Source organism: Erinaceus europaeus, chromosome 15, assembly GCF_950295315.1.
Source record: "Erinaceus europaeus chromosome 15, mEriEur2.1, whole genome shotgun sequence".
Classification (NCBI taxonomy): Eukaryota; Metazoa; Chordata; class Mammalia; order Eulipotyphla; family Erinaceidae; genus Erinaceus; species Erinaceus europaeus.
The window spans coordinates 42,394,182-42,419,100 of NC_080176.1; the positions used below are offsets into that span (position 1 = coordinate 42,394,182).

Genomic DNA, 24,919 nt, shown 5'->3' on the forward strand with positions numbered 1-24,919 from the left:
CAGGTCTGCAGGTGTCTATCTTTCTCTCTGCCTCTCTGTCTCCCCTCCTCTCTCCATTTCTCTCTGTCCTATCCAACAACAACAACAACAATAATAACTATAACAGTAAAACAATAAGGGCAACAAAAGGGAATAAATAAATATTTTAAAAAATATTTTGTTTTTTTTTTTAAGATAGAAACAGAGAAGGCAGAGAGGCAGAAAATGAAAGAAACCACAGCACCAAATCCTGCTTCATTGCAGTTGGGGCTGAATTTGAACCTGGGTCATGTACATGACAGCCCTACAAAAATGAGTAATTTCACTGGCCCATTATTGAAAAGAGGAAAGGCTAAATGGGATTATTTTTAGTTATGATTATTTTGCTGGTGAAATCCAGAAGAAACACTAATAAGAACAATCTATGACTGCAACAAGGCAAATACGTAAAATTGAATACATTTCTAACACAGCAGTAAAAAGCTAATTAGAGAACATGTTGTGGGAAGTAGAATCCACTCATAACATCAGCAAACAGTGTTATAAAATTAGGAGTTAAGAGTCTGTATATAAACATGTAGCTATTACTTTATATACCGGGAGTATTGATTCTAGGATCCCCACAGATCCAAAACTCTAAGATGCTCAAGTCTCTTATATAAAATGGAGTGGCATTTGCATATTAATTGGTCATATTCTCCAGTGTGTTTTACATAATCTTGGTATTACTAATAATTCCTAATACAATGCTAGTAGGGCATCTTGAAGAGTTGTTACATTGTATTAAGGAAGTAATGGCAAGGGAGAATTTGTATATGCCCATATAGATTTATCTATTGTAGGCATAAATCCAGAGTGTATTTTTAATTCATGGTTGACTGAATTAGACCACAGGTATTGAGGGACAATCGAATATGCTCTGAAAAGTGAGATATATTATTATATAGGATGAGATACTAGATAAAACTACTGACTTGACACAACTTCTTAAAATTTGTTATGGAACTTGACAAAATGTTATTGAAATATAAGAACAAAAGAAACAATACAGAAAAAATTTGACTAGAATTAAAAATAAATTGTGGAGAATGACTTGAAGGGTAACTTAATACAAAAATCTACTACTATTTAGGAATGAATTAAAGTTCAATAGAGTATCATAATCAAATATAAAAAAAAACTTACTTATATTAGAATTGAGTATCTAATAAAGTTTGTCTTTTACATTGTAGGGGTCATTTTGAGCTTTTTAACAAGTGGTGTTTGAAAAATATACCACATTCTAAGCATTTATACAAAATTATTTCCAGGTAACTTAGTAAGTCAAATAAATGCAACACTAGGAAACAGTAAGTAATATGGGAAAATAATTTAATAGTTGAGAAACACAAAGTCATTTTGAGACATCTATAGAGTTGAAACTATTGGCAGCAAAACATATAAAACATAAATTTCAATAAGATGGGAGTCAGGCGGTAGCGCAGTGGGTAAAACACAGGTGGCACAAAGCCAAGTGTAAGAATCCCGGTTCGAGCTCCCGGCTCCCCACCTGCAGAGGAATTCACAGGCACTGAAGCAGGTCTGCAGGTGCCTATTTTTCTCTCCCCCTCTGTCTTCCCCTCCTCTCTTGATTTCTTTCTGTTCTATCCAACAACGACGACATCAACAACAACAACAATAATAATTACAAGAAAAAACCAGGGCAACAAAAGGGAAAATAAATAAATATAAAATTAAAAAAAATAATAAATTTCAGTAAGACAAACCACCATAGATGAATTTACAGAATTAGCAAATGGCCAGAAAAATGCATGGGCCCTTACTAATAAATTGAAAAACAAAATCCAACTAACTCAATAGGGAAACGAAAACAGGTAATTAAAAATTTACAGATGTCTAGCAAAACATAAGTACCATTAGTTCTCCTTAGTGATCAGTGAAGTCCTATATGGTAGAAGTATGTTTGGTTGTTTAACACATACTGCCATTGTATAGCTATTTTTAACCAGAGGACTGCTCAGTTCTGACTTATAGTGGTGCTAGACTTTGAACCTAGAGCCTCTGGTGATCAAGACATAAAAATTTGCTGAACTCCTAATGAAACTCTCTAGCTCTGGCATTTTTTTTTTTTTTTAGAAAGACAGACACCTGCAGATCTGTTTCACCGCTTGCGAAGTCACCCCCCCCATCCCCACACCCACAGGTGGGGAGCTGGGGGCTGGAAACAGGATCCTTAAGCAGGCCCTTGTACTTGTACGCCTTAACCCACTGCGCTATTGCCGGGCCCCAGCCCTGGCAAAACTTTTGAACAATGTTCTGTCCAGGATTGTTGATGACATGATCTATGTGATTTATAGTGTTGGCGAGAGAGTGTGTGTATATTAATACTGATTACATTATTAAATTGTATTTGTTTTAGTACTTAAAAGTTGTGGTGTTTAATTAGGGCAGTTTTGCCATTCTCACTGAAACTTGAAATGAAAATCCTTTACTATGGAAAACAACCCATTTTATAGTATCTAGCATGCTACATTGATTTTTTTTTTTAATTAGCAACATTACAAAAGAGAACCAAGTCATTAGAAACCAACTAGAAAAACATGTTTCTGAATGGAGTAACAAACTACATCCATAAATATAGCTTTTAGGATTTTATTACATGGTTACAATCATCACATGGGTACAATTATTTCACAGTGCTTAAAATTAGTCCTGTGGCTTGACTCAAAGGATAACTTGCAAAGAATCAAGAATAAGGCCTTGGCTAGATTCTTACATTTTGTGGTTACTATTTTGAGTTTCACAAAAATCCTTTTTCCAAAGGAGGAAGTGGCTGCTTTTTAGAAAGTTTTATCTTTATTTATTTTTTATTTATTATTGGATAGAAATAGAGAGAAATTGAGACGAGTTGGGGAGAGAGAGAGAGAGAGAGACTGAGACTTGTAGCCCTGCTTCACCACTTGTGAAGTTTTCCCCCTGCAGGTGGGGACTAGGGGCTTAAATCTGGGTCCTTGTGCACTGTGATATGTGTGCTTAACCAGGTGTGCCACCCCCCGACCCTGAAAGTTTTATCTTTTAGCTAAAGGCACTTTGAAGTCATGTTAAAATATTTGTGTCAGTTATATTTAATTAAATTTCTCCACATTCCTTAATCCAGCAATTCCATTTCCCAGCATCTTACTCAGAGAAAATACTTCCATACAGAGATATACACAACAATATTAACAGTAACAATGTATTTTTTTTAAGTAGTGAAAAAAACTGGAAATAGCAAATTACTTAGAAGCTATTCAAATTAAGTGTACTTCCATATTATGGAATATTATGCTTCCATATTATGGAATAATATAGAATATTAACATTCTTTTTACAATGAGGATGATGTACATATACACTACTGTGGAAAATATTTGAAAGCTAGAGAATACCATTAAGTTACAGAAAATACTTAAGTGTACAACCTTATTTTCATGAAACCAAAGAGAATAAAAATCTTTACGAAAACTTATTTTTGAAAAGATTCAAATTTACATATCAAGGAACTACTGTTCCTTCCTTTGAAGATATTTACTGCTAGTTCTAATTTGATTAGGCAGAGAAAAAAAAGATAACCTGCAGTAATACTTCACTGCTAGTGAAGTGTCCCACCTGCAGGTGGGGACCAGGGCCTTGAACCTGGGTCCTTGTGCATGGTAACACATCTGCTTAACCAGGTTTGCCACTTCTAGTAGGCCCAATACTGTTTCTTTTATATAAGTAGTGTAGAGAGGGTCCAAGTGGTGGTACATCTGCTTGAGAGTACATCTTACCATGTGTAAGGACCCAGGTTTGAGCCCGTTCCTTATCTGCAGGAGGGATGCTTCAGAAAGCGTGAAGCAGGTCTGTAGGTGTTTATCTTTCTCTCTCCCTATTTCCTGATCACCTCCTAATTTCTTTCTGTCCTATCAAATGAGAGAGAGAAGGAAAAGATGGCCACCAGGAATGACAGATTTCTAGTGTCTGCATCAAGTCCCAGCCAGAATACTGGTGATAATTAAAAAAAAGAAAAAAAATAGAAGTAGGGTTAATAATGTCTATAGTTTTCTTTTTTTTTTGTCTTTTCACAAAGGAGATATGCTAATGTACTTATGCAAACAAGAGATATTTAACAAAACATTAATGTCCACATTTATGATTATATGATGTGATCATATAAAACATGTAAATTTCATGTATGTTTGTATTACACATGGTTTATGATTTTCCACACACTTTAAGGAAATTGAAAGCTTCCTTGCCTAAATGGTGCATCTTTTATATGTTGTGATGTTTGAATTTAAGAATATAGTTTAGTTTTCATTTGAACATACAGTGCACCGAGACACAGTCTATGAATTCACCTTAGAAAAGACTATTCCAATTAGCAAATTCAGTAACTTCCATTATGAAAATTCCCAGAGGCAAGCTCTGGCATTTAATGATTAGAAAAGTAACAAGAAAACATTGCTTACAGAGTGAATCAATAGAAAAGTAAAATTTTCTGTATAATTTAAAATAATCTTTATGTTAAGCAAAACACATTGCGTTAATTAGAGGTATAATGTACAAATGTCTTTTTGAGTTGCACAATGTAAACATACACAATATGAGAATGAGCATGAAGCAAGTTAAAATACAGAGAGAAATTTTTAAGTCTGTGAAAATTCACTTTTTAATCACAGTAGGATACATGAAATAATTTTATAAAATTTAACAAGATCAGTTCCCTTTAGTTCTCTAGGAATGTCAGACTAATACTGTATTGTATACTTCAAGTTGGCAAAGAGTGGATTTTAAGTGTTCTTATTGAACACAGACAAAAGAGTAACTATGGCAGGTGATAGATGTGCTAATTCACTTGATTATGGAAATCACTTCTATATATATATATATACCAAGCCATTATGTTATACAACTTAAATATATGTGATTTTTGTCAATTATACCTCAGTGACATTGAGAATGGTTAAGTTAGGAAATGAATACGAGTCGAACCAAAGTTATTTAACTAAGCACGTACAACAACAGTTTTAGAGAATATCCTGAATATTCCAGGTGTTCAATGTAGTTTCCATGACCAGTCTTGTAACTTGTTTGCTGAGATTTTTCTTTGTGATGTTCTAATGGGAAAGGCCAGTTAGAGTCAGTGTAGCCATAAGCTTAAATAGAAAGGAATTAAAGTATAAAGGTTATTTATTAAGAATCACACCAAAATTTGAAGTTAAGTGTGTGATTTACACATCATCATGAATATGGTTTATTTTCTGAGTCACTTGGTGTTTTTCTTCTATGACGATGAGGAGATCCTTAGTGGTTCTCTGTTGCTCCCTTGACACCATTGCCATGCTAAGACTTTAGTGGTGAATAGTGCAAGACCAAATACATACTTTTATCCTGTTGTTCTCAGTAAAACTCTAGTGCTTGTGGCTTTTGCAATATTGAAAACAGCATAAGTAGAAAAGAAAAAGTTCAAACCAGTCACCAGATCCAAAATTAGCATTTTATTCAGAACGCTGGGGTCAGAGGTGTATCATTTATATTCTGGTACACAATACAGAGGCAAAGCTGTTGTCAGAAGTCTCTCCAGTTTAAAAGCTTTTTTTTCTTTTCTCCCATTTTTAAAAACACACACTTAGTCGTGCCACCAGTGTCAGACCACCCCTTTCTCTTCTTTCCTTTTTTTTTTTTTGGTACAAATTATGTAAAACATTTGTGCTAAGAACTTTTCTCCCTTCCCAAACAAAAAAAAAAAAAAAGAAAAAAAAAAAAAACAAATTAAAAAATTAAAAATTGAGTATTCTAACTACAGCTCAACAATTGAATCAAATGTCACTTTGTTTTGTAAATACTTTATCCATAACAAAAGATATAAACATGCAAAAAACCTGAATCCATAATCCAAATAATACATACACATGTTCTGAAGTTTCTGTACTTCTCCATAGACTATGCCAATAAAACATTATGTACACATACCATTTTTACAGTGAAGTGGAAAAAATACAGTAAATAAAAAAGTGTACATGGATTAAGACCAAAATGTGTCTAACATTCTAGTTTATGAAAAATTCAATTTTGCTACAAATTGGTGATATGAAAACTCCCTTTATCTGCAACCAGCTGCGTAAGTTTTTTTTTTAGTGAAAAAAAAAATCTAAAGTCTAAAACTAGAAGTAATGTACATTTTCCAATCTCATGGTATCATCACCCAAGATAATAAAATTGCTCCATGAGTTTTGTTTTTTTTTCTGTGTAATTCTGTATTTTAATAAAAGCAAATGCAATGTAACAAAAATGTGTTGAAGCATATCATGGTTTAACTTACTGCTCCCACCACAAAATATTTTGTCTTTTACTTGTCGTTTCAGAAATCAGTACCATTAAAGCCTTAAACATAAAACTAATTCCAATCTGAAAAAGGTACAAAAAGGCACATAAAATCCCAGTGCTTCTGTACTGTAAAATTCAAGTGTAACTGAGCTCAGTATTTTTCCAAACAGTATTGGATCACTGATATTCCCTCTGAGCCCAAATTGGTTTGCAGCCTATGCCAAAGCCTCCAGCAAGCACTGTGCTAGTAGACTACAAAGTTAAAGCCTAGCTTCTGTATGTTTTTTGGGAATATCAGTTGAAATTGTACTTGTCCAAAAGCCAAGTTCACCCTGAAGTTCAGTCATCACCTCCACCATACATGTCAGCAAGTTTCTTGAAGCGTGGCCCCCAGTCATTCAGGTAGTCATAGTCCTGCTCACCACCACTACTCGAAGAATTAAGGGAGCTCAAGGACCCAGCGGTGGAGCCACTGCCTTCGTAGTCAAAGACTAAAAGGGAGTCATATGGAGGAGCTGTGGGGTCATTGTCAGCTGCTTTTAGGCCCTACAATTTGGAAAGACAGAAAGAACAAAAAGAGGGTTACAATTTTGCAAATCCACAAGCAGATCCTCATTACTGGATGGGGTTGGACTATCTATAAATGTCCATCTGTAGACTACAATAATTTTAGCCCAGGAAAATTGAGGTGATCATTGGCAGAACACTCCATGGTGTCTGCTTTGGAAAAGCCTCTGGTGATTTAAGTCTGACAGCAAGAAAAAAAAAATCAGTGGGACTATATCAAACTGAAAAACTTCTGCACAGAAAAAGGAACTATCACCAAAACAAAAAGAGGTACCCTACTAAGTGAGAAAAAGAGGATTTTTTATAAAAAATTATCTTTATTTATTGGACAGAGATAGCCAGAAATCAAGAGGGAAGGGGGGGGATAGAGAGGAAGAGAGAACTCTGCAACATTGCTTTGCCACTCGCAAAGCTTTCCCCCTGCAGGTGGGGATCTGGGGCTCGAACCTGGATCCTTATGCATTGTAACAAGTGTGCTGAACCAGGTGTGCCACCATCCAGCCCCCGAGAAAAAGATTTTTACATGTCATACTTCAGACAAAAGTATGAAATTAAGCCACCGGCAAAAAAAAAAAAATCTTACTAAAGATGGGACATAATCTGAACAGACTTTTCTTCAACAGATTCAGTTTATCAATAGAGATGAAAAATAAATGCTCCAATTCACTTATTATCAGATAAATGTAAATCAACACAACAATAAAATACTACTTCACAACTCTGAGAATCTCATATATTAGAAAGGACAAAATAAAAAGCTGACAATAATGTAGTGAAAGAGGAATCCTGCTAGACTGTTAATGAGAACGTGAAATGGTCTAGTTCCTGTAGAAAAGAATCTGGAGGTTCCTCAGAATATTAGGAATGGACCTATAATGGGATCTGGCGATTCCTTTCTTTAGAGGTATATTCAAATGACACAATGGTGCATATCTAAAGTGATGTATGCACTGATGTTTATTTCAGTGCTTTTTGTAATAACCCATATTTGAAAATATGCAGTGACGGATGAGTGGCTAAGGAAGCTGTGGTGCGTATACATACAGAATAGAATGCTACTCAGTTCTGACAAAGGGTAGAATTTTCTTGTTTGCTACAAGAAAACGTGAACAGAACTTGAAGGAATCAGGTTAAGTTCAATAAACCACAAAAAGAGGGAAAAACATCAGAGGATCTTACCCATAGTTGGGACTTAGGAAACATAGAAAGGATAAAATACTAGGCGAGAAAATTAATTACATTTGGTTTACTGCAAGAGATCAAAGGACTTCTGAAGGAGGGAAGTGGGAGGAATTGAAAAGTCAGCAGGGAATCCAGTGTCCTATGGTTGGTGGAATTTGACAAGTTAGTGAAGGCTGTGGTGGGCTGATACATAACTTGGAGAGATGTGAAATTGCACACCTATGACAGTCTTGGAAAAATCAACATTTCCTCAAAATGATTTGTTAAAAAATGGGGTTATCATCTTATCTGAAAGTGAGATAAAAATTAACATGGCTTTTTTTTCTCTGTAATGAAGTACTGATGAGTCTAGCTCAGTGAGGCCCAGACATACATTGGGAGGAAGTTAAATAAATATGATCCCTGAGGCTCCCAAGTCCCAGGTTCAACCCCACCCCTTACCACCATGAGTCAGAGTTGAGCAGTGAGTAGGAAAAAAGAGAGAGAGAGAAAGAAAGAAGGAAAATGTTCAATATGTTTAATAGTGTGGTTAAAATGTATGGCTAACTGGTTTAAGAAGTGAGGATATAGAGTAACATACCTATATAACATTATATATGTAATTTAAATACAAGCTATGTTTTGTCCCATATTGATTGCTATAAACCCAATTCATTTACTCATTTATCCAACAAACTTTCAAAGAACTACTGGTTATTATGAATAACTCAGGTAATATGTGTACTCATTAGTGCAGTTTTGAATGAATAATCACTGGTGAAGTAGTTAAATGAAATACTAGGAAGGATTCTGAAGTAATGAGATATGTGAATCCCAATCTATTCAGAGTTGGGATGAGTAAACTTTGAACAAAATACTAGATAGGAATATACACAGGTAAAGAGAGGAACATAAAAGTCAGTGCTGGGAGTAGGGCAGTGGCACAGTGGGTTAAGTGTACTTGGCACAAAGCACAAGGACCAGTGTAAGGATCCTGGTTTGAGCCCCCGGCTCCCTACCTGCAGGGGTATCGCTTCACAGGTGGTGAAGCAGGTCTGCAGGTGTCTATCTTTCTCTCCCCCTCTCTGTCTTCCCCTCCTCTCTCCATTTCTCTCTGTCCTATCTAACAATGAAAACATAAAATAACAAAAACAATAACTATAACAATATAAAACAAGAACAAAAAGGGAAAATATATATATATGTATTTTTTAAAAGTCAGTGCATATAGTCCTATAACAAACATCACTCCAGCTTAAAATGAAAAAACAAAAAACTTTCAAGTCTAAGAAAAACATCAGGATATTGAAAAAAAAATCTTCAGATTAGAACTAAGGTGTTCAGAGCAAGTGGCACAGCATTTGATCTCAATTTGGAAGGATATCAAAAGCCAGATATCACTGTAATATGAAGAAAGTTATTTTTACATCTTTTATGTTATTAGCAAACATAAACTGTGAAACTAATTGAGGTCATCTTTTTGTTTAAGGAATTGGGTGACTTCTAGGTCACAGAGGTGCTAAAAAAAAGCCTGTACATAGTAGACACAGTGTAGATATTGAGAGGGCAAGAGAGTATAGACAGTGTCATGGGAAACTGTCAATCAGAAATAATATACTTAAATACATAAAGATATTTGAATATATGGTTCCTAATAATTTGTAACATAAGAAGAGTGAAATGAATATGATTTAAATTCTTGTAAAAAGATGTATTCTAATAAATCTATGTGGTTGATTCACAGTCATTCTTTCTGTTTTCTGAAGTCAGAGACAGAGCACCAAATAAATCTTCATTATCCGCAGTAGGGGAGGGGCCAGGCTCAAACCTCACCATTTAAAGCAAGCTATCTCACCAGTCCCATAGTCATATTTTTTTTTGAAGATTTTAAGGAATCAACACTGGAATCTTTTGGTACTGTATCTAGTATGTCCCCCCAGCTGCAGTGGTATTCTAACATATACTAACATTGATTTCCAAGCATTCTTCTTTACTGCAATTCTGCTTTTCCAGTGCTGGGAGGCTTATGGTGGTGACAGTTCTCCAAGATGTCAGGAGTTGTTCTAATCCAGACCAATGTTTCTGATCCACAAATATTTTATGGGAACAAATATTTTATTTTTCTGTGAGTATGTTTTTAGCTACTTATTCTTTAAGGTTTACTAGGGGAGGAATAGCAGGAAAACATGGGACATTGTTGGAGCCAGAATTTACTTCTGAACCCTCTTTTAAAAAATTTTTTTTATATTTCTTTATTTTCCCTTTTGTTGCCCTTGTTTTTCATTGTTGTTGTAGTTATTGTACAGAACAGAGAGAAATGTAGAGAGGAGGGAAAGACAGGGAGGGGGAGAGAAAGAAACCCGCAGACCTGCTTCACCGCCTGTGAAGGGACTTCCTTACAGGTGGGGAGCCACTGAACCCTCTTTCTTACTTGATGATGGGAAAGGTGTTAGCCAAGGAGGTATGAGCAGTGAGTGGTGCAGAGGAGACTCTAAAAGCTCCACAGACAATGTTTCCACCAGTATCCTCAGCATTTTCCCCCTCCTTGACAGGAGAATGCCATTACCCAGATGAGATTTTTTCCCCCCTGCCTGGGTGCTGAAGTACAGGAGAAGTGTGAATCAGGGAAAAGTCACATTAGGTTAATGTGTAATGGGAACATGAAGAAAACCTTACAAGCCAATGATATTTTGGAGCTATAGCCTTAGCTAGCAAAAGTCAAATAACATACCTCTAGTCATTTTCTTTGCATCATTTTATTCGTAGATATATCTACTGAGCATTCCTACTGCTATGTATGTATTCTGCTTAATGGTTTGAATATAATTATTAAAAAGTCATCCAAAAATATAGGTACTAAAAGAATAGATTCCTGGGTCTATCTAACCTGATAGATCAGACCTTTTACAATGTGCCAGGACCCAGGTTTGAGTCCATGGTATCCATCAGCACGGGGAAAGCTTCACAAGCAGTAAAGCAGAGCTGCAGGTTTCTGTTTCTCTCTCCATCTGTATCTACCCTCCCCTCTTGACTTCTCGCTGTCTCTAACAAATAAACAAAAAAATTAAAAAAGAAAACATGTTTTAAAAAATGGACAGATACCCTTGCTTTGCTTACTTTCACATGTCCAATTTTCTCTTAGAAAACCTACCAACTTCCAACTAAGCATTTGTTGATCCCTTAAGCACAAAATTGGGATTGCATAAGAACTGTACCCACAAAAAATCCTGATAAGAGAATGGATCTCTGAACAGAAGTATGTTTATTATGATCTTAAGTAAAATTGCTTTATACCACAGACAATAGAGACGATAGTTAAAACTACTGGGCTCAAGCCATCTGTTTTACCACAGTTATTTCACGTGGAGACACATGCAGGGTCCTGCCAATCCTTACAGTCTCCTTAAAGTATTAGTGTCAAAGTGGTAATATGCTAAGGTTAAGACTAAAATTACCCCTAAAGAATCAGAGCATGGTGTTTTAAAGGGAGGAAAGCAATGTATTTATTGTGACTTAAGGAAAATGGTGTAAGATGTCCATTTTTCATAGGTATGTTAAAGGAACTGAGACTCATCAAATCCTAAGTGACCAGATTAAATTAATTTTGTCTGCTTTTTTTATTTACCAGAACACTGATCAGCTCTGGCTTATGGTGGTGTAGGGGATTGAACCTGGAACTTCAGAGCCTCAGGCATGAGAGATTCTTTGCATAATCATTATGCTATCTATTCCCGCCCTCCAAATTATTATTATTATTATTATTATTGTCACTAGGGTTATCACTGGGACTCAGTGCCTGCACAATAAATCCACAGCTCTTGGCAGCCATTCTTTCCATTTTATTAGGTAGGATAGTGGGATGCATTGGATCGACCTTCTCGTGGTGCATCCCGTGAGTACCCATTTATTGGGGAAACTGACGATCCTTCCTAGCCGACTGAATCCATATGGATCCCAGTCACTTTCAAAGCCAGTAACAAGCAGACATGAGGCTCAACCTGACGCTGTTGACTGGCTATGGAAGAAGGGCAAACGCTAGAAGAAGAAAAAGGTAGGATAGAGAGAAATTGAGGGAGGAGGGGGAGAAAGAGAGGAGGACAGACCTGCTTCACCAATTGTGAAGTGACACCCCTGCAGGTAGGGAGCTTGGGGCTCAAACTGATATCCTTGTGTGGGTCCCTGTGCTTAGTACTACATGTGCTTAACCTGGTGTGCCACAGCCCTGACCACAAAATTAATTCTTTTAAAAATAACATGAATGAAAAGTCTAGTCCCACATTCACTATTTAGACTAAAAAATACTCACTTTATTTTTAGCTTCTGTATCGGCTTTTGATCATTCTAGTAGTTTTAAAATCTGTTTTCTTTATCTCTTTTTAAAAGAGAAAGGCGAAGGCCATAAAATCTATTACAGAACACCAAGTTATACCAGAGCTGCACACTGTCTCAAGTTTTAATAATTATGAAAGGGCAAAACTCACTGAACTTTTCAAGAATTCTAAGGCAAGCTATCTTTCTAGGCTGAAGGTTAAATACCATAAGTCCCTTCCACTTGAATTGCACCATTTTTTATCAGAGAGTAAAATATGACTTTTCTGGATGAGACATTACATAAATTCTTGTGCTATTTTGGTAATTCTAAATTGATCACAGTAAAGTCCCACGGAACTAACAGTGCATGTATGCAGCCAAAGTGAATGTCTCTTAGAAATCTTGTGAGCTAAGTGAGATGCCTTTATTCATAAGCATGGTCTATCTTTCATCTGCTATATTAATATAATGTATTGTAATTTACAATCTCAGCTCATGTTTTTTTTTTTTTTTTCTCACCTCATTTTAACTATGCCTATTTCACCTCTCCTGGAAGGACACATTTTGAACTCTGCATAAACTGGATTTATTTTCTGTAATTTGAGGAGCTTCTTTAAAATGAAAGAACTGTAGCCCTCGCTGGATTCTTGCTGAATTTGTGCTTATAGTCATCTGATCTTGTATGTGTGTGTTTTAAGTCATAAACAAACATATTCTGATGTTTTATTTATTTTGATGAGAGAGATATAGAGATAAAGAGATAGATCAATGGGGTAAGAGAGAGGAAGAGGGGGAGGGGGAGTGAGAAGGGAAGGGGGGAGAGAGAGAGAAAGAGGGAGAGAGAGAGGCTGGAGCACTGCTCAGCTCTGGCTTATGGTGGTACTGGGGATTGAACCAGGCGCCTCAGAACCAGGTCTATTGCATAAGCATTATGCCATCTCCCTAGCCCTGATCTTACATTTTGTGGGCAGAGATGAGCTTTTATAGTAAATATAAAAAGCCACATCCTTCGGGACTGGGCAGTAGCTCAGTGGGTTAAGTGCACATGGAGCTAAGTGGAGGACAGGCAGAAGGATCACAGTTCAAACTTCAAACCCCTGGCTCCCCTTCTGTGGGGGGGGGGGGGTCACTTCACAAGCAGTGAAGCAGGTCTGCAGGTGTCTATCTCTTCCTTTTCTGTATTCCCCTCCTCTCTTGATTTCTTTCTGTCCTATCCAGTAACAACGACTGCAATAACAACAACAATGATAAACAACAAAGGCAACAAAAGGGGAAAAGATGGCCTTCAGGAGCAGTGGATTCGTAGTGCAGGCACCCAGCCCCAGTGGTAATTTTGAAGGGAAAAAAAAAAAAAAAAGCCACATCTTTCTAGGAGGGAACATCAGAGACAGAGAATAAATGACCTTCTTTCTCCCTATAGTCCACCATCTATTGTCCTATGTGCTGCCTTCACTTAGGCTCTCATTACATCCCACCTGGACCACAGTGAAAGCCCCTCTCACTGGCTTTCTCTTCTCCAGTACTGTTTCTGCTTCTACAAACTGCTGTTGTTTTCATTCTCAGCCAGTCTGATGTTACCTTCTAAGTAAAATCCTTTGATTGTTCTTACCACCTATAGTAGTGCTTCCCTAATTAGGGAGGTGTTGCCCCAGGGATGTGTTAAATGAATGCAACTGGCACTTGGGCGCATGAAAAGTCGTCTTAATAAAAGTATAAGGAAAACTTTGATAGAAATGTGAAAGTTAATAAGGACTAGGTATACACTAGGAAGAATAATAGAAGATGTTACTCAGAAGGCTGGGTGGTGGTGCACCCTTTTAAGAGCACAGAGAACTAAAGGCAAGGACCCACACAAATAGGCAGGTTTGAGTCCCCAGCTCCCCCACTTGCAGGAGAGATGCTTCACAAGTAGTGAAGCGGGTCTGCAGATGTCTATCTTTCTATCTTCCCTTCCTCTCTCAATTTCTTTCTTTCTTATCGAATAAAATGGAAGGGAAAAAAATGACCTCCAGGAGCATTGAATTCTTAGTGTAGGCACCAAGCCCCAGCAATAATCCTGAAGGCAAAAAAAAAAAAGATCTTATACATTTTTATATCTACCACCACTTTCAGAAGAAGCTATCACTTAGGCTTACAATATATGTGATATAAAAAAAAAACAATATAATATGTGATATATAAGTATACCAATTTCGAATTGAAATTCTATGACTTATCAATGTCAATCTATCTATGTTCCTTTCTAATAATTTCACTTTACTTCAAGCAATTCTTTTCGGGTAAAGAAGTTTGTATTTATTTCATTTTAATTCAAGAACAGGTTTTCCTTCTGAAAAGTAACTTGATTACTTTTGATTAATATGTTACAGATAATAATTGACAGCAACAGACAATTGGTTATGTGCCAAGCAGTTTACATAGACTATCAAGTGGGTGTTCACTAGAAGTTTATAATATTATCCCCATCTTGTAAATAAGATAAGTATAAACTCAAGGGCTTTGACCTTATAAAAGGTAACAGACCTGCTAGATGAAAGAGTCGAAATTGAAATAAAATACTCAATTCCTGAAAGAATGGATGGAGACATTTTAAAGACAAATCACATCCAACTAATCCAGAGAAATTAGCATAAGTTTTAAAGTTTAATAGTTTTAAGAAAGTTATGTGAGAAGTACCTTCTTAAGTTTTAAGATGATATAAATCAAAATTTGGTCTTTTTCAAAAAAAAAAAAAGTCTGCCTTTTAATAGAAAGATGTCCTTGGCTTTTACATTTCCGAGATAAAGAAAAACCCAGGATTAGTAAAATTATTGGAGGTATGCTAATATCTACTGTTGAGCTGAGATTAAATTAATTTGTTTCAACTTTTCGCCCTCTGAAGGTCACATTGAAGATCCTCTACATAAAATGGAACTTCTGCAGTTTAGATTTTAAAATGTGTGATTTGTTTCATTCTATCTATGGAACAGAAATAAATTACCATTTCTGAGATCAAGGCAACATTCACTCATTTTTTTAAATAAACAAACTGAAAAAATGTTCTCATGAGCTCTATTCCTTCTATCTATAAAATCACTGTAATTATAACACTACTACATTATTCTTCCTTTGGAATCTTTGGTACTTTGCCAAATCAAATAAGACCTGGTGATAGAGAGATCTGTTTGCATTTTAAGTGTATTTATAAAACGTGCTTGGTGTTCTTTTTAGGTATCTTCAACAACTTCATAATTTTGTGTGTGATTATTTTTGTCCTATTCCTACTTCATTAAAAATTTTTGTCCTGCTTCCTAACTTGGTGCCTTTAAGACACCATGTTGCAGATGTTACTATGATTCCGTCCTGAACTCCAAAAGCAGATGACATCACCTCTTTAGACCCTTACCCCATTAGGGAAAGACAGAAACAAGCTGGGGGTATGGATCAACCTGCCAATTCCCACGCCCAGCGGAAAAGCATTACAAAATTCAGAACTCCTACCTTCTGCAACCCAAAAAATAATTTTGGTCCAAATTCTCATAGGGGAAGAAACTTTAAGGGAAGATGACTAGAGGGCTCTGAATCCCAATTTCATCAGGACCCAGAGAGAAGAGGAAAACATTCAGAAGTAGCAATAGGTGTAGGTCTGAATAAAAATGGAAGAGAAGGCAGGACCATGGAAAGAAATGGATATGTATATGTAATAGTCAACCCATATCTGTGACCTTGGGAAAACCACTAGAGTTTCCAATGGAGGGAATAGGGACACAGAATTCTGGTGGTGGGAATAGTGTGGAATTGTACCCGTTATTTTGTAAATCAACAACAATAATAAAAAGAATGTTCCCTAAAACAAGTCTAAGATAACTTTCAAAATGAGTTATTTTTAACAAATGGAGACATTCTTGAATTATCCGTGGATCTTATTCTAGTCTTTCTTGCAAGACATTTGTTTGAAATGAGGTTTTGCATTCAAGCATTCATTATGATCTCGATCACTTCTGAAACTGGATATCCAGACATTGTTTGAGGGTATGAGACTTCCAAATGGAAATTCCTATTGCCAGTCAGTACCATGATATCAGAAGTGCTGGGTGACTGCAGTTTATTAGATACATATTTTTTTCTTATTACTAATGAAAATCTAGAAACTTAAAATCTAAGAATGAATTCATAGCAGATACAGGCACATTCATACACACTCAAGTCTGACAATACAACCAAGCATAGAAGAACTAATAATCCCTGTTTTCTGAATGCAGAACCAGCAGAGTGAAAGGCTTGGGTCTCAAGAAATCCTAATCAACTGTTAAGCTCTAAGCAGTGCTTATAAACTCGTACTCCGCACACACGCCATTAATACTTGTATTGTTCAAAATAATAAAGTGTAAGAGTTATGCGATACTGTAAATGTCTATGTTTCACAGCAGAGAACAGGAAGTAGCCCCCATCCTGGAGAGAACACACATGTTCACATGGGAGAAAGTATTGCCAGGTACCCACTCCCTGATGGCCAGGACTATGACAGAGGAAGTTTCTTGTCTACTTCCTCAGAGTTATCACAGAGAAGGTGATATCTGAGTTGAATCTCAAGGTTAAGAGGGTGTCTCACCAGTGGTCAAGAAGGTGAGAGTTTTGTACAAGCTATTGCTGCAGTAAAAGTGTAATGTTTTTGAGGAACTGCCAATAATTTATTTTGGCAGAAGCATAGGAAGAGACATGGTGGAAGAAAGAGCTGGAATCAGGTTAGGAATGGTCCTATAAATAATGTTTAGTGCTTGAACTTTATCACTGAAAAAAGAGAGTGATATGGTTGGGATGGAGGCTCATGAATCATCGTGTTTTAGATATAGGGAGAAACATTCAGTAAAGTATTTGTTGAACTACACTGAAGCTACAACTCTTGTTTAAAAAAAAAACAACTATTTTCTTACAAGGCCTACATCTAAAAGATTCATTTATTTTGAAACCTGACAGCCACAGGGATAACTGAACAATTTCTCATGGTGACTAAATTAGATGCAAAATCATTAGGCACTCTTACATATTCAAAATGAGGTAGGCATATATATCCTTACATATTCTACTCACCGGGCCTACATATATATAATAAGATGGACAGTGCAAGGCATATTTTTATAGGTAAAAAGATACTGGTATACTTGATTCACTTTTCCTTATTTTATATATTTTTATTCATTATTAGATTGAGACGGGAGGGAAGATAGGGAAAAAGATAGAGACAACTTCAGCCCTCCTTCACTCACTTGTGAAGTGCCCCCCCCCCCCCCCCCCCCCGCCTGGATCCTTATGCATTGTAATGTGTGTGCTTAACTAGGTGCACCACCACCTGACCTCCCATTTTTCCTTCCCTCTGTTTTTAATGTTCATACTACAAACTTACCTATTCCCTATTCAACAGAAATGAATACATATACTGAGAAAGCAGAAAGTATTTTAGGAATAGACGTTAAGAAAGTATTATAAAAGATAGATCAATATGCTAACTTTATCTCAAATTTTTTCCTACAAACACTAAGTGTAAAAACCTAAAGTAGACTGATTATGCTAAACTAACTTGTGACTATTTAAGAAAGAGCAGGACGTTAGATTCTTATCAGCCTGATTGAAAGCAAGAGAGGACAGGTACAGTCCTCTCTGTATGCACTGAGATCAGTTCTGATCTTAGACTAAGTGTGTGGCCAGAGTCCTGCTATATATTCACAATTATTATCAATGATGCCATGTTCTTTTGTAGGTATATTAAAAATTCAAAGGGATTGCAGTAAAATCCATAGGCATGATAAAAAGTAGCAGCATAAATTATCTTACTTCAAAACTTGAGTATGAAATGTAGCAGAACTTTTGGTCAGTGATGTAATGAAAGAATGCCTTAATAATTTTGACAGTGAAAATCGTATCTGATATATTCAACAGAGAATTAGCTGCCTCTTATAGAAGCTCTTAAAACTCCTCCACTAGACAAGTATTTAAATCACTTACATAATATTTAATTTAGCTGCTTTTCCTGCTAATCTCATTTGATGAAACTCTAGTCATTGAGTAGGCAATGTATTTTCACCATTTGTGAAATTCAAAGGCTACAGAGTGAAGAAAAGGGAAGCAAGCTATTACTACAATTATCAATGCTAATAAATGAAATTAGAATACACTATAATATTATCTATTATTTGAAAATTAGGTGGGAAATTCCTGTTGGAGACAGTGTGACTAATACTAACAACATATGTGTCAATGACAAATGCAGAATATCTATTGAAAAATCTCTTTTAGACGAATGAAAACAATGAATCTGTTCTGTTTCTGAAATACCCACTTTCACATAATGATAAACTTAAAACAAGTATGTCTTAATGCGTTCTAATAGAGCTAACCATCAGTGTACAATACAAGCCTTATGGAAATGTCTTGGTTACCTCATTAATGAAGTCCCCGATGTCTCCAGGGTGTGGGGCTGCAGATCGGACAGGGTACTGGGGCTCAGCGTGAATTGGTCTTTCATCTAGTCGTCGGATTCCTACGGGTTTGATGGCATCAGGCTCCACGGTATCAGGCTGCTGAAGCTGGCTCAAGTCATAGTCCTACAAAAGACAAGAATCAAGAGCCCATGGTAGGCAGGCATAAAGATGGGAAGTTGCAACCTTTGTTTTTAAACACATACCCAGAATGCATAGAAATGAGTGAGATTTAACATAATGGAGAGAGTTGCCACTATGAGTTTTTCATGTTATGATTAAATATTTCTTTCACACAGCGATTTCTTCTGTGTTTTTTCAGTTCTGCAGTCTGTGCTCCATCTGCTTTACTATGCTTTTCATCAATTTCCAATGGAAAAGAGCAGTGAGACGAGGTCCTACCATAAAGTGACTTAAAAAAGAAATGACTAGAAGATAGTTTGGTAACACAGAGAAAAAGGTACTGCTTTAATGTGGATGTCTACACCAAACAAACTACACCAAAATATGGTATCTTGATGTATTCAGTACCTTACTGCAGAAAATTTTAAAACTGGCACAAGCTGGTGGTTAAGGTTAAGATTGACCACTTGGACCTCAGTCTTCTTCTCTGAAATGACTCATAAATTCCCAAGTGAAAGATCTCCTCCTTGGGGTGGGGGGATAGTGTAAGACCAGGAGGGGCTTGAGGCTGAGAAACCTGTAAAAATTAACTTAATTAAGCTGATCCTTATCTTCCGATTATTTTTCTTCACCATTTATGAACATCTGAAGTTAATCTTTGTTCTGTTGGTTCTTCACAAATGCACTATCTCTTTAAAGTATATAAAGTTTCCTGGAGAGGTGGGGGGTAGATAGCAAAATAGTTATGCAAAGAGACTCTAATGCCTGAGGCTTCAAAGTCCCAGATTCAATCCCCAGCACCACCATAAACCAGAGCTAAGCAGTGCTTTTGGGGTTAAAAAAAACACAAACCTTTTTTGATATTCATTTTCTTGTGAAGGCTCCTATGTACTTTTAAAATTTCAGTTAATACCTGCACCTTTCTCTTGCTAGCATGTCTTTCAAAATTATTTAAAGTTTTTAATCACACACACACACACACAGTGGGGTGAAGGGAGGGAGGGAGAGAAAGGAGAGAGAAGAGAGACCACCAGCATATCACTGGCACATGAGATACAAGGCATCCAAAGCTTTATCCACTGTACTATGTTACAGACTACTCTTGCTAATAAGTCCTTATCAATCTAATTTTCAGATCTAGTCAGTATGCTAAGAACATTGAGAAAAATGTCCCACTACAAGGTCTTTAATACTTAAATGACAACAATAGCATAATGGACATGTGGTTTCCTTTTTCTTAGAGCAAACATTCAGGTCTCAAAGCCATTCTTCAATCCCCCCTCACATCACTGATGCAGTACTGGAAAACTCTGTTCTGTGGACCCCGTCTGACACTTTACTCTAAGAATGACTTCTACCTTTGACAAACAGATATTGAAAGAATACCAAAGAAGGACATGCTGCAGAGACACCATGTTGCCCAGAAAGCCTTCCTATCTGCCTGACAGAGAACAAGTTTGACAACCTCAGGCCCAGTGATGCTAGGCCAGAGAGAATAGAAACTCTTTTCAATGCAACTCTATGGGAATGTCTTGGAAAATAGGCTGCACTTTTTCAAAGACAGAGTAGAACTTGTGAAGAAGCATGGGCAGAGGGCGGACCCTCTGAACTATTTTCAGCTTTAACATCAGCCAGCTGTACAGAAACACATAAAAGAAACTGACTACAGTGTGGGAATGCATCACAATTTTAGGTTTGGACAAATACTTTGTAGTTTTCAAACCTCTAAATTCTGGTGACATAAAACATCCCACTGCCAGCCTGACCAAACTTCTCTAACTCAATGCTGACATTTCCAGAAAGTATAGAATGCCAGGTACTTTTTTTAGTTTGGACTTTTTATCTCTGTCTAAAACTAGCTGAAGAATATTTTCAGCACACCTTGCTAGTGGCTTTGACTTAGTCGATGACTGGCTATTTACCATATTCTGGCAATGTCCTAGATGCTTCACATACAACCTCACATTTAATTCTCTGAACATGATTGTGTGATATTAAACTCTACCCAATCTCTGAGCCAGACCAGAGCAGTTCAGAAAAAGTCCCAAAGCTGCTTGTCCTACCTAGTTGCTGCTAAGAAGTAGTGAAACAGGGGAGTCGGGCAGTAGTGCTTCAGGTTAAGCACTTGTGGTATGAAGCTCAAGGAGCAGAGGAAGGATCCCTGTTCAAGCCCCCAGCTCCCCCCCTGCAGGGGGTTGCTTCACGAGCAGATTCCCAATGCCCAAGGGTCTTCCCCTTTTCTGACCATATCTATAGCTGACCTTTTTGTTTGTTTGTTTTAAACTGCCATAACAGGTCTGCAAGTGTCTCTCTTTCTCTCCTCCTCTGTCTTTCCTTCCTCTCTCCATTTTTCTCTGTTCTATCTAACAAGGACGACATCAATAACAACAATAATAATAACAACAACAACAACAAAAACAACAAAGGCAAATGTTGTTAAAATTTCGTAGGCTCTTGCTGGCCGGGCTAGCTTCACGGGCGGGTAACAGAGACGCGGAGACAACAGCTGGGCAGGGAAGCTGTATTTCTTTATTCAAAAACAACGATTCATAAACTAAGACAAACTAATCACCAAACAGAACTCTCCTGTCTCTTTGCGGTGGCACAAGCACTCTCTCTTACTCTGGAACTCAGGAACCCTCTGGCCCCCTCTCTCTTCCTCTCGAACTCAGGAACTCAGGAACTCAGGAACTCTGGCGGGGTTCCTTCGGGGCGGGGCCAAGCAGGCCCGCGAAACTAACTGGACTGATCTAATTCTCTTGGTGGGGGAGGGCTAGAACAAACCAATGTAAAGCATACGACAGGCAAAAAAAAGGGAAAATAATAAATTTAAAAAAAGTAGTGAAACAGCAATCTGATAAGAACAAGATGGCAAGCAAGACAGCTGCCAGGAAGCCCTGAGACTCCTTATATTCTGATTCTAACAAAATCACCATACTGGTTGGCCACATCATATACTGGATGTTATGGCAGTTTAAAACAAACAAAAAGGTCAGCTATAGATATGGTCAGAAAAGGGGAAGATCCTTGGGCTTTGGGAATCTTCACCTTTCCAATGACTTTTCCCCATCTTCATTCCTTAATATGTAATAATTACAATTTTAAAACAAACGAACACAAAACCACCCCACTTATCCCAGAGAGCCCATATATCAATGGGAGTCCCTAAACTCAGAGGGGAACCATGCACTTCTAAATGAATGCACTTCTAAATGAATGCATACTTTCTAAATGAATGCATACTTTCACCTCCCTCTGCATGTAGGCATAACTGAGTGCACCACAGCCTGACCTCTCCAATAAACCTGAATTAACTGCCTCTTGCTTTTGTCATTGATTCTGAATTCTCTGTGAAGATAGACTATAACTTGTGTCTGTGTTTAAGGTCGATTTTCTCTTACCTTCTCACACCTACATCCAGTATCACTTCTATCTGGACAGTACTTCCCAAAGTAGATTTCTACTGTGAGATTCAGCTAATCTAACCAGGGAATTAACTAAGAAAGCTCTTTCTCTCAAGTATACAGGGTGATTAAAGAGGGGAGGTATGTGCCTAGACAGCAGGATGAGGTACAAAGTAGAAAATGCTCAGGGAGGGATAACTGGCTTTGGTTTGGAACCCACTAGGTGGGCCAAGAGAACCAATAGTACTCGCAAAGGCATAGGGATGCTTTTTTTTTTTTTTTTTTTGGCCAGGATAGAGTATGACAGAGTATCTATATAGAACTTGAACAAAGACATCCTGATCTTACACAAAGTGTTCTATTTTATTTCATTATTTAAAAAATATTTTCTTTTTAATTTATTTATTTACTGGATGGTAACAGAAATTGAGAGGAAGACAGAGAGGAAGAAAGACAGAGAGACACCTGCAGCCCTGTTTCACCACTCGTGAAGCTTTCCCCTGGTAGGGGGGGACTGGGCGCTTGAACCGGGGTCCTTGCGCACTGTAATGTGTGCGCTCAGCCAGGTGCACCACCACCTGGCCCCCAAATGTCTTCTGTTATATCTCACAGCACTTATGAGTTTATAACAGAATATCTTAAAGGGATGTAATGACACAAGAGGTGTGAAAACATTTGAAATGTCAAATGTTACACAAAATTTAAAGAGCTATTTCTTTAGTGGGTTTGGAGTACTTACAGACTAAGAAACATGTTTTTTTTTTCCCCCTATGTCATATATTAGTAGCACAACTACTAAGTAAAACAGAGTATGGGTAAACCATGAATGAGTGTCTCTTCTGAGAATTATTGCAGCTTGTTATAGAAAAACAACAACAGGGAGTTGTGTGGTAGCGCAGCAGGTTAAGCGCACATGGAGCAAAGCGCAAGGACCTGCATAAGGATCCCGGTTAGAGCCCCCAGCTTCCCACCTGCAGGGGAGTCGCTTCACATGCAGTGAAGCAGGTCTGCAGGTGTCTGTCTTTCTCTCCCCGTCTGTTTTCCCCTCCTCTCTCCATTTCTCTCTGCCCTATCAAAAAATGACATCATTAACAACAACAATAAAACAACAAGGGCAACAAAAGGAAATAAAAAAAAACAACAGAATTGCATACTGATTACAGTTAATAAACATGTTTTCATTGAAAGTATAAACTGCTTTCTTAGACGTCTGAATTAAATGAAATAACTAAATTTCATATTTAATGACAAGTCTTTTACTTGGTGACATAATCCTTTATAGTCTCTAGCACATTGTAAGACAATTATATAATCTCAGAATATGGAGGGATTCCTTTGACATAACTAAAACAACTGAGACATAATTTTGCTCATGTTTTTTTTTTTTCTTTGCCTCCCAGGTTATAGCTGAGGCTCAGTGTCTGTGCTACACATCCACTGGTCCTGTGGCTATTATTATTATTATTATCATTAGTATTTGGATAGGATAGAGAGAAGTTGAAACATAGTAGAGCTAATAGAAACAAGACACTTGCAGACCTACTTCACCACCTGTGAAGTGACCCCTCTGTAGGTAGGGACCTGGGGGCTTGAACTGAGATCCTTGACAGTCTGTCCTTGTGCTTGGTGCTATGTGCTCTTAACCGGGTGCACCACGGCCCGGCCCTCCTCATGCTATTCTTTATCAAATGACAATAAACAAATAAATAAAGCCTCAGTTCTCACTCTATCCAAAGATTACAAATACAAATGAAATTTGATTGGCTTATACTGCTTAATTTGTTTTCCTAATAAGTTGTCAACACTCAGACAAAGAAGAAGTCATTTTGGGGGCCAGGTGGTGGCATACCCAGTAAAGCGCACATACCAGCAAGTGCAAGGACCCGGTTCGAGCCCTCAGCTCTCCACCTGCAGGGGGGGACACTTCACTAGTGGTGAAGCAGGTCTGCAGGTGTCTTTCTCTTCGCTGCCTCTCTCCTCCCTTCAATTTGTCTCTGTCCTACTGAATAAAATGAGGGGGGGGTGAAAAAAATGGCCACCGGGAGTGGTGGGTGTACAGTGCCAGCATAGACACCCAGCAATAACCATGGTGGCAATAAAAAAATAAAGAAAAATAAAGAAGCCATCTCCATCTGGCCTGCTTCATTTATTAGTGCATGCCCACAACAGAATATTAATTTAAATCTATTTATCTTAATTTTGTAGCCTTTCCTCACTATCTTAAGAATGATATAGCAGAAATAGTCTTAACATAGTTTTGATCTACTCAATTCTTTCCTCCCTCAGTAAGTCAGGCTCATAGAAATTGCTCATTAAAGAAAGAGAAGAATAGTCTCAGCAACAATAATCGTGCTAAAATGATACTCTAAAGAGCAGTCAATTCAGCTCGACTGCATTGTCTGAGAGCAAATCACAAGGGGGTTAAGGATCCTGGCCCATCAGTGAAGCTCACTGCAAGGTCAATCTCCCATAAAGATGAGAACGTGTCATCTTTCCAGGCTATACTAGCATGTAAAAAGGACCAAACGCCACCGACTTACACCAAGCTAGAGATTGGGTTAAAACAGATTG

At 37.3% G+C, this 24,919-nt stretch overlaps 1 protein-coding gene across 3 annotated transcripts in view; it reads right to left on the bottom strand.

The window, feature by feature from the left end:
- Positions 1–5,483: 5,483 nt before the first annotated feature.
- CDH2 (cadherin 2) overlaps positions 5,484–24,919 on the bottom strand; it is a 248,652-nt gene continuing 229,216 nt past the window's right edge. For all 3 annotated transcript variants that reach the window (XM_007520069.3, XM_060173647.1, XM_060173648.1), the window contains 2 exons: positions 18,783–18,947; positions 5,484–6,873 (listed from right to left, as the gene is read on the bottom strand). In XM_007520069.3, the coding sequence (XP_007520131.1) occupies positions 6,667–6,873; positions 18,783–18,947 (372 nt within the window). In that variant the 3' untranslated portion in view covers positions 5,484–6,666. The remainder of the gene's footprint in view (positions 6,874–18,782; positions 18,948–24,919) is intronic.